This window comes from Manduca sexta, unplaced genomic scaffold (genome assembly GCF_014839805.1).
Source record: "Manduca sexta isolate Smith_Timp_Sample1 unplaced genomic scaffold, JHU_Msex_v1.0 HiC_scaffold_960, whole genome shotgun sequence".
NCBI lineage: Eukaryota > Metazoa > Arthropoda > Insecta > Lepidoptera > Sphingidae > Manduca > Manduca sexta.
In genome coordinates, this window is record NW_023595806.1 from 517 (window position 1) to 18,627 (window position 18,111).

Genomic DNA, 18,111 nt, shown 5'->3' on the forward strand with positions numbered 1-18,111 from the left:
ACCTTATATGAGTGAAGGATGAACAAACTAGTAGTTATGATATTAATCACATTTTGGGACTACTGTACTATAATTTTTAATATTAGTGCTTTCATTGCATTTAGGAATTCTTTGCAATTAAAAAGATACAGTATTTAGTATATACTAAATAGCATGTTAAATTCTGTAAATATTTTTTTTTAATAACATTGTGTTTTCTCCTTCCTGTGTCAAGAGGATGAATAAAGAAATTACCTTGAATTTCCAATAATATTATCCATTGTATCTCACCTGTTCATATTGGGAGTCACTATCAGACTTGTGTCCTGAATGAGCTTCAGTATCATCTTCAGTGTATAATAAATTGAATATAGCTGTGGCTATTTCATGGTTGTGCTCATGTTCAGCTGCAAAACTTTTTATTTCATTCTCTTGTAGTGAAGCATATTCATTCAACCATTCTGTTATCAAATGCTTCCATTCTGTCATTTTGCTAATAAATTTCTTACCTGGAATAACAAGTTTACAATATTGTATTAGTTAATTTACTTTCAAATTAGTTTTACGATAGCAGCTATTATATATGCTACATCTGTGAAAAAGGCAAGAATCCTGTTAAGAATATTATAATTTAATGGCACTCTCTAGAATTAGTTTATAGTTTACTAACCAAACGGAAACTCCTTATTAAGTACATACAATAATTGTTTAAGATTTAAACATATTTATAATAACTGGATAAATTTTTGACTAGGCTAAAATGTACAATATACATTATACAATATATATATATGAGAATTTGCAGCAAAATTACTCCGGCTTTACATCGGTTATTGGCCGCGCTACAAACTACCAAGTTAAGTTGCCCTTGAAGCTAATAAAATATAGGCAATGAACGGCTAGGGTGTGTATTTTACAATATCAACGAATATAGGTCTTACCTACTGTAATACTTTAAATTTCAATAACTTCGTATTATTATTTATTTTCATAACATTTCACTATTTTTTAGCCTTTATATTTGCTTTTATTTCATTATTTAATTATGACATCACGTCAATGTCTTCAAAAATTTGCTAGTTTTCCTAACGTTAATATCTTTGGCTCATTTTGGCTAACATGACACTATTACACTTCTTTTCGTGAAATGAATCTGGTTAATCTCATGAATCTAGTATCAAAGGTAATCAACTGATATTTAAAACGAAACCTAATAAATTAAAACTACAACAAATTTCAAAGAAATTCAATATAAATTCTGTTTAGGGATGTCGATATCCAATACCTATCGATATTTTTAACATCGATATTAGAGTCTGGCCAGCGAGTCGTGGCACGGAAAGTATGGCGGCAAATTACAAAAATATATAACTTATGACCCCGTGTAAACATGAAATGAATAAAATTTTTATTTAAGATTGTTCAAATAATATTTATTTTATAGATAAAAATATAACTTTATGATAAACTCATCTATTTAATCTTCATATAGTTACAAACCGCAGATTTTTTGGAGTTTGCAGCCTTACTTCTGTGACACGACTCGTATGCCAAACTCCATCTGTTATGATACATAAATAGTATGAACTATGAGTATAGTAATAAAATAATTAGAAATTTTTATTTGTTTTGATTCTGTGTCTTATCTTATGAATATCTAATCGACACTATACCTAATAGATTTGCTAATTGTTAAATATACTGTGTTAGTTTCTCATTTATTTTTATTTTAAACAATAAATTATACGTTTTATGACTTACTATAAATATTTTGTTTTTCCTAGCCAAATTATCGCATGTTTTCTAATATCTATATCGTAAATTGGTATATAAGAATCGATGGTGACGTTGAGATGACTGTGTATTTTTATAATATCGATTGTCGACTTCCCTAAATTTTGTCAACCTCCCTATACAGTTTGGCAGGAGGTAAATAGTGTTGTTAACACGAAAAATGAGAATCTAAAACCGTGAACTATTTAATCGTATCTAAATGGGACGGGCCGTAACGTAAAATCTATTTGCTCATGTTTTATATAAAATTGCGCCCCGTTAGAGATGTGATGCACACCTATTTTTAGGGATTTTTTTCAGAACAAGTCCGTGAAGCTGTACTTTAATTTCATACATGATTATTGGCGAACATTCCTTTTCTACAATATTCTTCACTCTTTGCTATTCCGGTTGCGCCACGTAGAAAAATATAAACGTCAATGTCAAAATTACGTTTGCAGTTAAAATGCTGTTGTGTTGTAATATTTCAAAAACGAAGCTGAAATAATAAGAAATACGAATTTTATTTACGCGCACAACTTTTTCTTTTGATTGTACGATTCCAAATGGGTTCCTCCCATAGCACTGAAGTGCCAGGAGGTGGCTCGGAAGGATATCATGTTTTGCGGGTATGTGTTGTCAAGTTCGTATATATTTTATTTTTTGGGTAACTTGCGTTATCAATATGTTTTTGACACAGGTTCAGGACGGGTCGCCAGGTCAAAAGGCTAATCTCGAACCATTTTTTGACTTCATAGTTGCAATAGAAAACACTAGATTGGATCAAGACAATGACACACTAAAAGATTTATTAAAGCAGAATATCGACAACACAATTAAAATGTTAATTTACAGTAGTAAAACTCAGTCAGTGAGAGAAGTAATGATCACTCCTAGTGCCAGCTGGGGTGGGCAAGGTCTACTGGGTGTTAGTATAAGATTTTGCTCCTTTGAAGGTGCAAACGAAAATGTTTGGCATGTACTGGTAAGTAACTTTAGGTATCTATGTAAATGTAACACGTATAATATTTTGATAATTTAGAAATAGTTTAAAATTTAGAAATTTGTAAAATTTGGAAGTATGCTGTTTGGAGGTCAAAACTGGACACAATTAGTAAAATGATGTTCTCTGATTGTAAATTAATCGCTCTCAAGTTTTGCCAAGTACTTTTCCTATGACAAAACTAAACTAACACATTTTAACCTCAAAATGTACAAAGAAGAGTTTCATGCTTGAATATATATTTTTGGCACTCATCTGTCACTTGCAAAATTCATACTAAGTGACCGTAATTCCAATCTAACCTAATGAATTCAAAGATTTCTGTGTCTTTAGTAATACTATAAATGTATACATCATACAGTATTTTAGGGACTTTTGTAGAGGCTTTTCTTTTAAAGGGTGAAGCTGAAAACAGCTCGTAACTTATAATGATAAAGTGGTGATATGCTTATGTGAATAATATTGATACTCTGTTACTGTGGTATTTAAAATTGTTTTCATAGCAAATATTTTGAGTCCATGATACAGAATATCTTCGCCTTTGCGTTAATAAATGAGACACTAACACAGTATTTGCATTAGTGTAATTTTTGCAGTGAAACTAAACCAAAGTGAGTAAATGTCTATAAAAGTGGAAATATTAAGTGTCATTTTTGTAAAAATATGACAAATCTCCTTAAATGAAGATAAAAATAAAAATAGATGAATAGCAGTTTTTATCTGTATTTGAAAATATTAATGTTTTTTTTATAATACAATATTATTATTATTTTGTTGGACAACATTATATTATATTTTACATTATGCTATATTTACTAACAGGTCCAGTCACTATCATTATCAACATAAAAAACTAAATAAACTGACATGAAGAAACAGACATTTTATGCAATCAGTGTATTAGACCTGCACATGTATAAATTGATTTAAAATATTGACATAATTAAAATGTACTGTTTATTTATTTTATTGCCAATTGTAATATTACAGGAAGTCCATCCATCATCTCCTGCAGAGTTAGCAGGGCTCAGACCATTTTCTGATTACATCATTGGTGCTGATTCTATAATGCATGAGAGTGAAGATCTTTTCACTCTGATAGAAGCCCACGAAGGTAGAGCACTGAAGCTATATGTTTATAATGCAAATGATGACACTTGTCGTGAAGTTCTTATAACACCAAATCACATGTGGGGAGGAGATGGCAGTCTAGGCTGCGGCATAGGGTATGGCTATCTGCACAGGATACCTGTGAGAGGTGCACAAAATGTTCAAGGACAAAAATTGTATACTCCAATGGTTAGTATACTAGCATATTGACATTCTATAAAATATAAGCATAAAAGATGTATATACTCTAAGAATTTGCTAAATCATCTTTTCATTTATTTATTTGTTTGCTTACAGGCAACACAACAAACATCTCAACTTCAGCAGAATCTAATTTCAAATGTTCAAAATTTAAATATAAATGAAGAGAAGGTGCCATTGGTCAGCTCCCAAGCTTCAAACATTCAAGGGGAGCAGGTGCCTTCTGCACCACCACCATTTTTATCTGGAGTTCCAATGGTCAATCCAGGAAATTTTACTGTGCCTACTAACGCAACACAGCAACTGAATGACCAAGCTCCTCAACAAACTACTTTACTACAACAACCAAATATTCCACAGCCACCAATGACGGCCCAAACTGTTGTCTCTAACATGGCTACATATTCTAGCAGTAAGTATGAATTCGAACCGCCTACAATCAATAATTTGCGTAATTGCCTAATTCATAAACTTGAAATTTTGGTATAATATTATAATTAAACCAATATGAGTTGAAAGATTATAATATGTATTTGTATAAAATGCTATATATGTAACAGATTGATGACATACTTAATGTAGAAATACCTAATATTAGAAAAAAAAGTTACAAAATATTTTTAGCTTATTTTCTGTTTGATCCACAGACTGGGTGGTTTAGTTTAATGACACAATGGTAGACTGAACTGATATGTGTTGAACTCTAGTGATTCTATTCTAGTCTTTTTAAGTTTATACATTATATTGTGTAATGTTTTTATATTATTTTGAAATGAGATGTTATGTCTCAAAGTTTATTAAAGCTTAAAAATGGTGCATTTTGTTTACAGATTTAGCAGATGCAACTTTGACAAATCTGGGTAGCATCCCATCAGTTTCAAATGTTCAACCACCAGCTCCCCTGCCGAATCTGCCTGGGATTCCCATGAATCAGCCACAGCCTTACATACCGATGATGCCTAATTACACACAGCAACAAACTCCTACTAGCATTCCCCAAAGTGCGCCAAATTTGGTACCAACGTTTGATATGAGCAGTTTTGCACCAGCTCCTATACAACCACGGCCATCTCCACTGGGTTGCCCATAGTGACTCCAGTATCATTACCAGGCATGCCTTCAATAACAGTGAGCGCTACACTGCCGGTCTCTACTATGCAAGAAATCCATCAACAACAAACTTTACAGCCACAAGACTTATTATCGTAAAGGGATGAGAGATAAATAAAACATTATCTTGCTATTATTATTTTGACATGGTATTTTATGTGAATTTTATTTTCAAACTTTGCAGAACGCATCAGTTAAGTATATGTGTATTTGTTTTCATTACAATATTCAGGAAAGAAAAAAATAAAATTACTACCCACTCCAATTATCCTATGGAATTTGGTTGTACAGACAACTTGCAGCAAAGGCATTTATTTATACATATTTTAAAACGAAGAATTCTAGATATAATTTTTTTTTCTTCCTTGAATATAGTATAATAAATTATTACTCTCGCTATAAAATGCCTACGTCTAAACATGTCCACTGTACTCGAAAACTGTCCAATTCTGAGTATGTGTAAATTATAGGTACCTACCTATAATATTGGAGAATAGAAACAAATTTGAAAGACCGGAGGTAGTACGTAATTTAATAATTAGCTATGCCTAAAGTTTATTTAGATTAAGAATAGTAATACTAAGTATTGAGTTAATATTCCATCATTTAATTTGATTAATTTCATTGTGGTTTGTAAAATGTAAGTCGTATAATCTCTCATAACATCCACCTTCTCAATTTGACCGTCTGAATGACGTGCCCCTGTCGCGTGATTCGGATTTCGGCCGATTGTTAAATTATCCACTGTGGCCCTTATCCCCAAGGTACTCACTTCTTTTAATTAAGTATCTATTACTTGATACAATAAATTATTGATATAAGCTAACAATTTGTACAATTAGACAATTCAGAATTGGACATGATTAATTTAAAATTTATAACCCTGTGGATATTTATAGAATAGGTCATTTTAATACGAGACGAAATTACATTATTTAAATAATTATTGTTATGTAAAAAACTTGGCAAAAATACACGATATAAGATAAATTTATTTGGTATACTTATTCTTTGTTAATCACATCATTGTCAGTATTTAAGAACTTTATAATATAGAAAATAAGTTATTTAAAATGCTCTTTTTTAACATTTACATAAATGGTTGTGCTCATTCACTGTATTTAGTGAATTTAAAATTAAATCTTACAATAATATTCACATATAAATATAAAAAAAACAATATATAGGCAGAGGCATTCTACATTGAAATTATACCTATTTGCCACAGCTTAAAGTTCTTCCATCAATAATACCTAATGCATAAATATTATATAGATATTTTAATGTACAGTTTAAAAATACCTATTCTTAATTCAACATGCAGATTTTAAGGCAAGGTCTGTCGAGAAGCTGCTGGTTTTCTTTTTAAAAATATTTGCAGTATAAATATTTAGCTTAGGGTCATCTATAAATTATAGCACACGTTAAGAAACGGAGGAGTCAAGAAAGTGTGACAACAGACTATGTGAGAAGGGGACGGGGTCATACATTTCGTGACATATATCAAAACACTTTACGTATTAAAACACAAGAAGTTACTGTAAATGAAAAACTAAAATAGCTAAAATCGCTAGCTAGCGAGCGGCTGCTGTAACACAAGGCCGCTCTTCAACTGGTCGGCTCAAATGCGGCTGCATTTGAGTCAAATTCCGCCCGCCGCGATTTAATGTTGATTTTATTTAGTAGTATAGGTACTCAGATTTGTGTGTATCTAAAATTAAAAAAAAACGAGACTTCACACCGATGGGAGAGGTTCCTAAAAAAATTGTGATGTAAACTATGGACGGTCCCTTAGCTACACAAGGCAGATAAATCATAATTGATGGTCTTTGAACATTTTGTTTGAATAACAATTATATTATATGTCCATTAAGTATATTATTTAGTTAAGTTTATAGTCCTCCTTGGAGAACGCTTTGACTGCGTTACTAAAAAAAAATATTCTCATTCGTATTGTTCGTCGCAAGCCTAGGTGTTTGTCCCTTACTTAAATTAAACCTGAACGACGCAAATCACTATTGCGGCGGTAACACGCTACGCAAGTAGAAATTAGCCCTACAAATATTACCAAAACAACAACACGCACAGGGTTTTCCCCGTTCGTGTTTTCACACACGGTCATAGTAGCTGTAAAAATATGTCGCGTGTATGCCTGCTTCCTTGCACTGAGTTTTTTACATACATCTGTAGGCACCCCTAGCAGGAATTTACTAGGGGGTACTGGTGTGAGTCGCTACACTGGCGTTGCATGCAAACATAAAAGGTGAGAAGTGCGAGACCCTGGGTAGTTACCCCGTTCGTCACTCCTTAAGGCCGCCATTGGCTTTCAGCAGACTAATCGGCCCATTTATGAGCCTTGTAGCATGCTACAGGTAGAAAGTCAAATGGCTTAATAATTATATAGGTAATCCTGTATTTGCGCTGTGGGTTTAAGCTGTATTTTTTAAATGCTATTTTCTATGCTTAACAAGTAGAGGACTGCGTGATTTGGTTTTCAGAAACATCTAATTTAAGTGTGTGTTGGGCATCATCAGACGAAGGTTGTTCTAATTCGAGACCTAAGTTTTCATGGCCACTTGATAATATTGGTGCATCACTATAGAATACGCCACCAGCTAGCTCTGACAAGCGTCGTCGTCGCCTTGTGTCTTTATCATCTGCGACACTGGGAGGGCGGACGCTGGAGCTTCGTCGTCGTTCTAGACCTAGTCGTGGCGGTATCTGCAACTTTTTCTGTCGAAATAAACGAATTACAGCATGATTCTGATTTCCGTTACTTATATGAAATGATTTATGAAGAAATTATTGGATGTAATTCTTCCATTTTTAAGTTGTGAGCACATATTATGTATTCGTTGATATTTCTTATTACTCCGTAAAAAGTAATGTACAATTTTTTTATATTAACAAAACAAATAAAAGGTAAGTAATGGTAGTTGATATTCACCTTCAGTTTAACAGGTAATGAGTTTAGCAGCGTCACAATAGGTGGAGATATTAAATCAATTGGCACAGTCGTGGGATCGGTTGTGCCTGTTGCTATTGATACTAATAAACCAATCAATATAGTTGCAATGAAGCCCAATCCTGAATACCATAAGTATGATACTCTGAATAACCAGAATAGATACTCTTCAGATTGTTCACTGTAAACAAAAGAAAACATCGTACAGTAGAGAATCCAAATTCGCCGAGAATTGTAACGTATGTCCTAATGTGTCTCAAAGTCTGTGTTAATTGAGTACTCAGGGCGGTTAAATAATTGCATAAGCTCCATCAGTAATACTTTTGATTAATCGAAAAACAGCACAATATATACAAAGCGAATGTCTTAAAGCACACTTTGTACGAATGAAATAGTAATATTTTTCAAATATAATACAACAGTTTTTACTAGGTATCAGCTGTGATTGTTAAGTTGAACGATGCGTCACAGCCTTCCGTGGAAACTGGCACTCGGGGCAATGGCATCTGGGAAAGCTGTGCACCTCCTCCAGCGACAATCACCAATAGCAACCCAAATATGCCGCCTGCGATGGCTCCCTGAAAACACGTACGTATTTAAGTTGGAAAATATTAATATCATGCATAACCTAACGAGTTTGTATATTTCGTTTAAATCGAATAAACCTGATTTTGTATAATTTGTGCCTACTCCTTAGTGTCTAGTTCATATTTTAACGGCAAGTGGAGCGTGGATTCCGCATAAGGTGTGTAGAAATCTGTACTTAGTTTATAGTTAGTATGTTCTCAGCGTAGAAATAAATAAAAGCACTAGCATTCTTACAAGTTGATTTAGTCTCATATTTTGAATCCATAAGTATATGTTCCTTAAATTTGAATCCAATGTTGAGGATCGCTCATAATATTTTCGGTAGAAATCATTTAAAGATTCTCTAAAAACTTTCATGCACTTTTATACCTTATAATAATATAATATTAGGTATGTCTATCCAGACCTTAGCATTCGCCCACGGAAACAGCATGCCCAGAGAAAAAAGTCCCAGTGACACACCCCCGGTCATGCCATTAAATGAAAGCGCCAATTGTAATACCGGCCCCAGCCGCTCTACAGCGAACACCAATATGAATGAAACCACGCCGCACACCACGCAGACCCATCGAGCAATCTGTTGAAATAAGGAAATATAGTTATTTTTCATAAGAAAAACAATAACTTTATGAGTACTTTGTTGTGTAATTAGTAGTTACTTACAAAAGCTCCTTTATTCTCTGGCAGTGTTATGTTAAATAGCCCTGTGACGAAATCTTCACATGCAATCGCAGCTAGAGAATTTAAAGCTGATGCTACCGTCCTATAGATTTATGACAAACACTTTAGAACTGTTGATTTTAAAAGAGAACTTGTCAAATTACACACACCATCAGTAGTAATTCTTCTTCCAACTGATCTTATCTTATTCTAGTGTGTTATCAATGCAATACACTTCAAATTTCCTGCAGAAACTATTTCGCTTAAGTAGTTAAGTTTAAATTCATGCAAAGTACAGTTCTTATACATTGCTACCAAATTCAGATGATATATTATAGTAAGTAAATAGAAAAAAAAAATCTTGTTCTTAATTTGTAAATAATCACAGTTATTATATTATGTACTATGGCACATAATTACTGCTGTATATTTCTTCTTAGCTAAGTATAAAATATTGGCGTAAATCAGCAGCTTTGTTGTGATCAGTCATTCAGAGTGGGCGAAGGCATTATAATGAAGCTGTTTCCGACCACACAGACGGTCCACGTACACCCAATGCAAATTATTTTTACCCAAAACACTTACAATCGCGGAGGACCTAATTAACGTCTTAATTTTTGTATGTCTTGCCAATGAGGAACAAACGTCAGTGTAACCACGTGCATCAGTCAGCGAATGGTTATTTTTTTTTATTAGCTCCATTAGTATCCCGAACCAAATTCTTCTATATTTAGACAGAACGGACAATTAATGAATGTTCCTAGGCACCAAACATTCGCAAGTTAAATTAAATCCAGTTTTCGAACTGCTCTCCACTGGTTATTTCACATATTATGTGTAATGAAATCAACCCGAGTCAGTTACGGGGACGCCTTTTGAACGTCACGGATATAGCAGTGCTGTAAAGATAACTACGATAAAAAAAATACTTAAAACTTCTGACAAGTCTATTATTGTTTACCCAAGGCTAGCAGCAAAGATACCCGCAACGAAAAATCCCGGAACGCCGTGTATTCCACCCAATTGTTGCATCACGTACAGCGGCAGAAGTCGGTCGGCGGCGTTGATCGTACCAGCCTGGGGTAAGTATTGTTATTATTACATTGAGTATACGAATACTTATACACTATATTTAACATTTATTCACCATAGGGGATGAATTTTCTAAAGTGTAAATATAAAAGTAAAGCTGGATTTAACATTTTAAAATGTAACATTTGTTACTAATTACGTAAATGAAAATCAATTTCCATTTGTATGTAAGAGCATCAATTGAGAACGACTCAACCGGTTTGACTGATTCCTATTTTGCTGTGTTCCTTAATATTTTTTCGTAGACACTAATCTCCGAAATTACCTAACGGATTCTAATGAAAAATTTTGTGATAGTTTAGTTAGTTCCAGCCTGAAACATAGGATAATTTTGGGCCCGATAGGTTGCGCTTTTCTTTCATAAAAGATAAAAGGTAGATTAAGTACATAAGATATAGTCTGTGGTAGGACGTCAGCCAGGGCCACTAGTAACATAATAATTTTCCACCTAGAACTTGGGAAAAAATAGTCAGTCAAAGTAGATCGCTTTAATGTAAGTAATTAGCAATTTACAATTTACAACGCCTAGCCATATTATAATGAAAATTCAACCCATACCTAACACGCATAAATCAGGTTACATCACATGCTTACTGCAGAATGTACAAGTCATTTAAGCAGCAGTGACACGTAGGAGAGTACCTACGTCAACTTTGTTTACCTGAATTGGATCACAATCCGCGTAGTAGACCGCAAGGACGGCCCCAGTGATGAAATTGACTGAATATACTGCGATAAGGCTAAACGCCGACATCCAAAGCGCTACGCGTACTTGCCATATTTGCTCTACCGCCAAGTATTTTTGCACAGAGGCTTGATTGGCGCAGAACATACTGGTCCAGTACATCGTACCCCCGATAACTACTGACCAGAACGAGTGTCGTATGGTTGGGTCAAAGCTCATGCTGAAAATAATAATATCCTATAATTATTGTTTTAAATATATGCAAGTAGGTAGGTAAAGCTTTAAGATCGGCCTTGTACCAAAATAAATCTGCTTAAATAAATGAACTACAGTCCTGTATATCCTATAATCCTGATTTATATAATTTAATAAAAATATTATTAGGTACTTTGCAGATTGACAATAATTATTGAATGTTTTATAGCAATGTAGGTAATATTTTTTTTAACCTTTCACTTTATAGAGATTCAATTAGCAAGTAAATGAATCACACGAATTAAAAGTAATAAAAATTTATCGTCGACTAATTATGAAATAAACTTTATCACATACATGATACAAGTTTTAATTAATTCAAGTATGTTGAATTTAAAAATTGACCGATGCTTTTAAGTTTGAATGATTTTTTTCTTACTCTTATATGAAAACTATTATATTCGGTGTAATTGTGTATAATAGAGCCATTGCGCCGGCTAGCGACCACTTAGTTGAGTTGCTAACTTCAAAGGAATCAATATTTTATATCTGTAATTAGTCCATTGAAATGTTACATTTTTAGGCCTTACCTTGCGTAAGCAATTGTTCACAAAAACAAATTTTCACGAACTGTTTCGGAAGTTACTGTACATATTGCGTGTTATTGTTATTACGTGGACAATCGAACCGATAATGTTGTTCGTCGTCGCAGCAGCAGCTCCAGTAGTTTATCGTCAGTTTCAGAAGCTCCAGAGCCAGACTTTGATTTTGTGAACAATTGCTTCATCTGCGCCAAAGCGATTCCGGATCCAGTAATTCGCGTACAAGCCGACAACCGCGGGTTTGTGTTGTACGTAATGAGAGTACAAAAAAGTATTATGAACCTTATAAACACACGTTCTGATGACGTTGCAATAGACATTGCTTAACATTGAATTTCTTAACATTTTCCCTTATAACTTTTTTATTTATAGTTCTACGACAAAAAGTTACTGGACTAAAGTTTTAGAGAATTTAATTTTCAACAAAAAATGTTTATAATTTTTTTTTGTCAGATAAATAGTTTAAGAGATACATCGTAATAACCATTTCAACCCCTATTTTCAAGATGGCGGCCGTGGAACAAGGGTGGCGACCCCACAAACTTGGTTTTAGCTTTACACTGACCCCCCTACACTTCAAAAAAATAAAATTGCGTCCTCTAAAAAACGCAACCCCAAATGTAACTTTTCAATGGACTAAATAGTTGGCGATCATATAAATGAGGCCTAAATATACTTGTAAACCAAAATAAAATACATCGCACTTACATTCATAAATTATGAAAATTGCGACCATTATTGTGTTAGATTGCGACCACTATGTTAAACAATTAAAATAAAGTTATAAAACAATTTTTATAGAAATAAAATATTTTGTTTATTTTTCTCTTTAAATCCAACACAATTAATTAATAAGAAAAAATTATATAAATATTTAATTACCTGATTATTTGTTTATATTAAAATACTAAAAAATACTCATAAGGAATATTGTTGTCGACTTCAAACCGTACCTACTCAAGTATCTTGTTTTATTTGCGGTTATTATTTTTTTCATACAAAGTCGTGGTGGTCGCAAACTGCAACCGATCGTACTATGGAAACTATATCAGTTAGAGACAACTTTTTATGTATAAATAAGACAAAGTTTAATGAAGAAAACATGTGGTCTTTTAATTAACTTAAAATTTGCATCTTTAAGGTTTTTACAATTCCAAATCCTGAATTGTGCTACTATGAGCTTAATATTATGACAACAATAAATAAAATAAAATAAGAAATCGTGAGTCAGAATACAACGACATAGTCGCTTTCAAAAAGTAGTAATATGCATTAAATTAGCGAACCACCACATTGGCATTAATTATTAGATAAAAGTTTACTTAAAAAGGACATTGTTCTGTGCCCATACATAATTCGCCCTGGAACCAACAGCAATGAAAAAATGTTTGTAATATTTAGAATCATTAATAAATTCTCATGACATATTATTTATGAAACGGACAAGCTGGGATATCGCATTAATCCAAAAAAACGATGAGATTTTGAGGTTATAATTGACAGTAAACATTGAAAGCTTTTCAATGTTCAAGGTAGATTTATAGTCCTATCATTTATGCTTTAAATATGCTTTTTATTGATATAAGTACCTATCTAATATATATATATATATAAGCCCTAAAGATTCATCACTATGTAGGTATCTGATTATTTTTTAATTAAATCAGACTATTTTAAGACTTGATTCATATAATTTTTTATAAGTAAAAAGGTACCTAATTATGTAGTTATAGTATTAACATCCTCTAAGAGTACCCTTCAGAATTTATGTATTTTCTATATATACGTACGTATTCCCCGAAGAGACAGACAGAGACCCACTGTTGACCATTCACGCTTCATCAGAAGCATGGCATATTTTACACACTTTTGGTAGACTCTTAGGGCATGTAGGATTAAATTAAACAAATAAATAATATTTTCAGTTCATATTATTTATTTCCTCATTACCTACATTGTTTATAAAATAATATCTGAGTATTGTGCAGGAGGGTTGTTGTTATGGTATTATTTATCAATTCAGTTTTGCCAATCACCATATTAGTTAAATGAGTATAATCTTTCATTATATGTACCTCCAATAATGCAAGTCTTTCTAAAATGATATTTCTGCTATAAACATGATGTGGAGTATTTGTCCTTAATGGAATTATTTGATGTGAGCGAGTCCGGAGTTCCAACATTCTATTACAGAGCACACAGCTTCTACTAATATTGTTACAGCTGAAGTATGTATAGGCTCTTGGGCCGTGGTCCAACATGCTGTACATATAAGATCAAGGGCTACAACCTGAAAAAAACAAACAAACACATTATGCTCAAGTTAGAATGGCAATATATTAATATTGTGTCACACGGAAAGCAGATTTATATATTCAAATCTTCCAGCTGAATTAAATGTAAGAAACCTTCAAGCATATGACACACATTTTTTAATCAACAATATCCTTGCTAGTTTGCTCTTAAGTTCCCACAGCCATATGCTAAAGTGTGTAGTAGGTAGTATACAGACTATGTTCGCTGTCTCCACGCAGTTACCAAGAACAGGAACTGAGGAGCGAACTAGAAGTTTGGCGGCAGCTAAACTTGTACGATTAAAGAAAAATGTGCTTACCAAACGAGGCGCTGTCCATTGTTGTATATAATGGCGAATCTGCTCGTTCTCCAACATCATGGACCCGCCAGCAGAGCCACAATTAATGAAAAAAGCAATTTCCATTTCGTATCCGTTATCAATGCCAGGTAAATTGTTACATCAGTTCACAAAGTCCAGAAATCACAGCCAGTGTATGTCGATATCGTAATCAATCGCACAGAGTCTTTATAATAGCCGAATCGTCAATGATATAGTGAGAGTCAGAGAATTATAATATATTATATGGAAAGTGAGAGTCTAGTTTATTTGTCTCTGATGAGTGAAGTGTGAGTGACATTAAATTGAATTGAACAATGAAGTAATAATTAGGGGATACTACTCGACTAGATTCTGGATAGATTATATCGATCATTTATACAAAAATCGATTTAATTCAACATGGGGCTATTTTTATTCGCAAAATATTTAGCAGGATCCTTATCCCGGAAAATCTTTCACACGGGCGGATCCGATAGTAATTTAATATGGAGAGAGTTTGAGGCCCCCGGATGGAGGGAGAGAGAAGAACGCTACTTTTTATATGTATAATTCATAAATATTTTGTACGACAGAAAAATAAATGTTCACATAATATATTATGCTCTCCTATTTGTACGAAGCTAGGGCAGGTCGCTAATATAGAATCTAAATAAACAAAGTAAATCAATATGAATTAAAAACTAAAATAAAAAACTTTTTCATAGATGACTTGATCTATAATCAATTTAGTCCTAAAACTAACTACTTATTTATTTGAGACGCATCCACTGCTCGATTAAATATTATTATAATAATTAAAGAACATAATATCGCCTCACAAATCGAATATATTAAAATGTTTCAATAATTAATTATCGGTAATTAGATTTATCGTTTTGTCGAACCGGTACATCTCTATACACAATTAGTTGTAAACATGTCGGCGATTTTGACTTTAAAGTCGTTACAATACTTTTATATATTCATTTTGGATGTAGCAGCTTGTCCGTTTTATACACATATTTGCAAATAATATAGAAAAATACATAAATAATTATGGTGCTAGTCACACCTTTGTTGGTTCTGGGGCCGTTTTCGACAATGTCCTTTATCAATATGTTTTTATTTCGAAAAGAAAGGTTATTGATCTGTAATTAATAAAAACTATTCAGGCAAGTGGTAGCGCAGTGGAGGTTGTCGCGAAACCGGCATAATGACCATAATTTATTAATATATTTTAAGAATTTACTCAAAGAAATGGAGGCGATTGGTGTTCCATGCGTGTTCCCAGACGTTATCCATTCCGCCAATATTTGAAATGCCCATTGCTAAAACTACGGCCAAGGAACCGACTAGCACTGCCGACTGAAACGTGTCTGTCATTATTACTGCTTTCATTCCTCCCTGTGACAATATTAAATTGGCCTTTATTTAGAGAATAACATAAAATACAGAACAAACACATAAGTATATGAATCTGAATATTTAAATATCATAAAATACTAATTTTAAAATTGTACAAACCTGTGAAGCATAGAAAATGCATACGACGTATACTACAGATACTGCTAAATAAGTGTTTAAACCCGTCACTGGAAAAATTAAATCTATTAATTTTCTTATCAATGTTAAAACAATCGGAATTTCGGTTTTATAAAACATTTATTTGAAACCAACAAAGGAAAGTTCAAAATAAAGTCTCTCTTTTTATAACGAATAACTCTTGAGTATCATTAAAATGTAATTTAAGCAACTAAGTAATTATAATAGATATATTCCATTACAAGAATTATTGAATATTTAAATAGGTCAAGATATATTCGTCAGTTGTAACTGCCAATATAATTATTTTGGCATAATTTTGAGGTTGTACCAATTGAACTGCGCATTTTTATAAAAAAATATTTTTGTAGAATCAGACCCAGTGTAGGGGGTAGAAGTATAGCGTATGTACGAAAGTAAATAGCCAACCAAAGTTACTTAAAATATTGCATCATCAAACTATAGTCCTTTGTATAAAAAGGCAATGATATGCATGTGCGTTACATGATGGGGATATAAACGCACACAATCGAGGACTATTCGCATATTATGGCTGTTATTATGACAACCACTATATACTCATAGTCGTAAAGCGATTGCAATAGGGCATGTAGGTAGCCTTCATTGAATGCGTAAGCGTCTATGAGTCATGAAATATCTACTGAACTAAATATAATATATGACGTCGCTGTGTGAAAATTTTGTGGATTAATTCTCACTATATTTGGCGTGTATTAAATACATTGTATATCATGTATATTTAAACAAATAAGTGTTTTATTATTACCATATCCAGTCCTTTAGAGTGTGAACGAGAATAAGATGAAATAGATGACAGAGTTACCGTAACTAATGCCAAAATGTATTATTGACTAGCTTCCGCCCGCAGCTTCGCCCGCGTGGATTTCGGGCTTCAAAAATGGAGGAGGTGCTCAATTTGTCGGGATGTTTTTTTAATGTATGGTGGTATGCAGGTGGTCCGATTGTCCGGTCATTTCCGTCATACATGATTTCTGTGTAGCTTTAACCATTAAGGTTGCACACGCGACGGAAGCTTAAAAAATGGAGTAACTTCTCCCGTTTTCCCAACATTTCCCGTCACTGCTCTGCTCCTATTAATTGTAGCGTGATGAAAAGTATACTATAACCAGCTCAGGAGTATGAAAAATAATTGTACCAAGTTTCGTTAAAATCCGTCGAGTAGTTTTTGTTTCTATAACGGTTATACAGACAGACAGACAGACAAAAATCTTACTAATTGCATTTTTGGCATCAGTATCGATCCCTAATCACCCCTGATAGTTATTTTGGCAATATATTTCATGAACAGAATTGACCTCTCTACAGATTTATTATAAGTATACATATAGAAGATATAGATATAGATAGATTTAGAATTTCAAACTTTTTTACTTTAAGCTATATTGCGATACACAAGGCATGCCTACATGAACCCGATTGTAGTTTAAAAACAAGGACTGTAGACAACTAATTTAGGAATACTTGTGGTTAGGTATTGTTATGTAATAGATGGTAATACATAATTTTTTCTTCGGCCAACGTGCGGACTTCTCGATCCTGTGTGGTCTTATACATACATACTAATATATAATTAAATAAACTCACCCCCAAATTCCTTTTCTTTATGCATGTGCTCCCGGGAGCCCCCTTTTGTTCCGATTTATAAATTATAATTCTCTTTGCCGACTCCGATAGTAGTTTTTCTTCAATAAAAGTAATGTCATTCTTCTTTTTAATAATATTTGACAGTTTCTTTTACCCCACCGAAAAGATTTTATATTCGAATACATACTATATATATATTTATGTGTGTTGTGTTGTGTGTAAATTAATTTGGCCGAATCTGTCCGCGCTTCCAAATAATGAACTAATAAAAATTAAACATCCCGCCGCCCGAGAAAGGCTGTGAAAAGCCTTTATCAAATAACACAACAAGCCCCTTTCATTGAAAGTTATACTACAATTCTAAAA

The 18,111-nt window shown here is 33.1% G+C and overlaps 2 protein-coding genes and 1 long non-coding RNA gene across 3 annotated transcripts; 1 reads left to right on the top strand and 2 right to left on the bottom strand.

Moving 5' to 3' along the window:
* Positions 1-406: 406 nt before the first annotated feature.
* Positions 407-1,274, bottom strand: LOC119193726. The gene is made up of 2 exons (XR_005114024.1): positions 921-1,274; positions 407-488 (listed from the first exon to the last, which is right to left on the bottom strand). It is a non-coding gene; the product is annotated as an uncharacterized LOC119193726 (long non-coding RNA).
* Positions 1,275-2,150: 876 nt separating this feature from the next.
* Positions 2,151-6,166, top strand: LOC115448169 (Golgi reassembly-stacking protein 2). The gene is given in 6 exon segments (XM_030175512.2): positions 2,151-2,381; positions 2,453-2,737; positions 3,746-4,054; positions 4,163-4,478; positions 4,897-5,129; positions 5,132-6,166. Coding segments are annotated over 6 exon segments (1,350 nt in total). The 5' UTR covers positions 2,151-2,318; the 3' UTR covers positions 5,276-6,166.
* LOC115448168 (sodium-coupled monocarboxylate transporter 2) lies at positions 5,304-17,832 on the bottom strand. Its single transcript, XM_037447349.1, has 10 exons — positions 17,746-17,832; positions 16,102-16,169; positions 15,827-15,981; positions 11,143-11,386; positions 10,351-10,466; positions 9,393-9,492; positions 9,136-9,306; positions 8,571-8,719; positions 8,124-8,322; positions 5,304-7,909 (listed from the first exon to the last, which is right to left on the bottom strand). Exons 1-10 carry the CDS (start codon positions 17,768-17,770, stop codon positions 7,640-7,642), a joined length of 1,497 nt encoding a protein of 498 aa, XP_037303246.1. The 5' UTR covers positions 17,771-17,832; the 3' UTR covers positions 5,304-7,639.
* Positions 17,833-18,111: the final 279 nt, after the last annotated feature.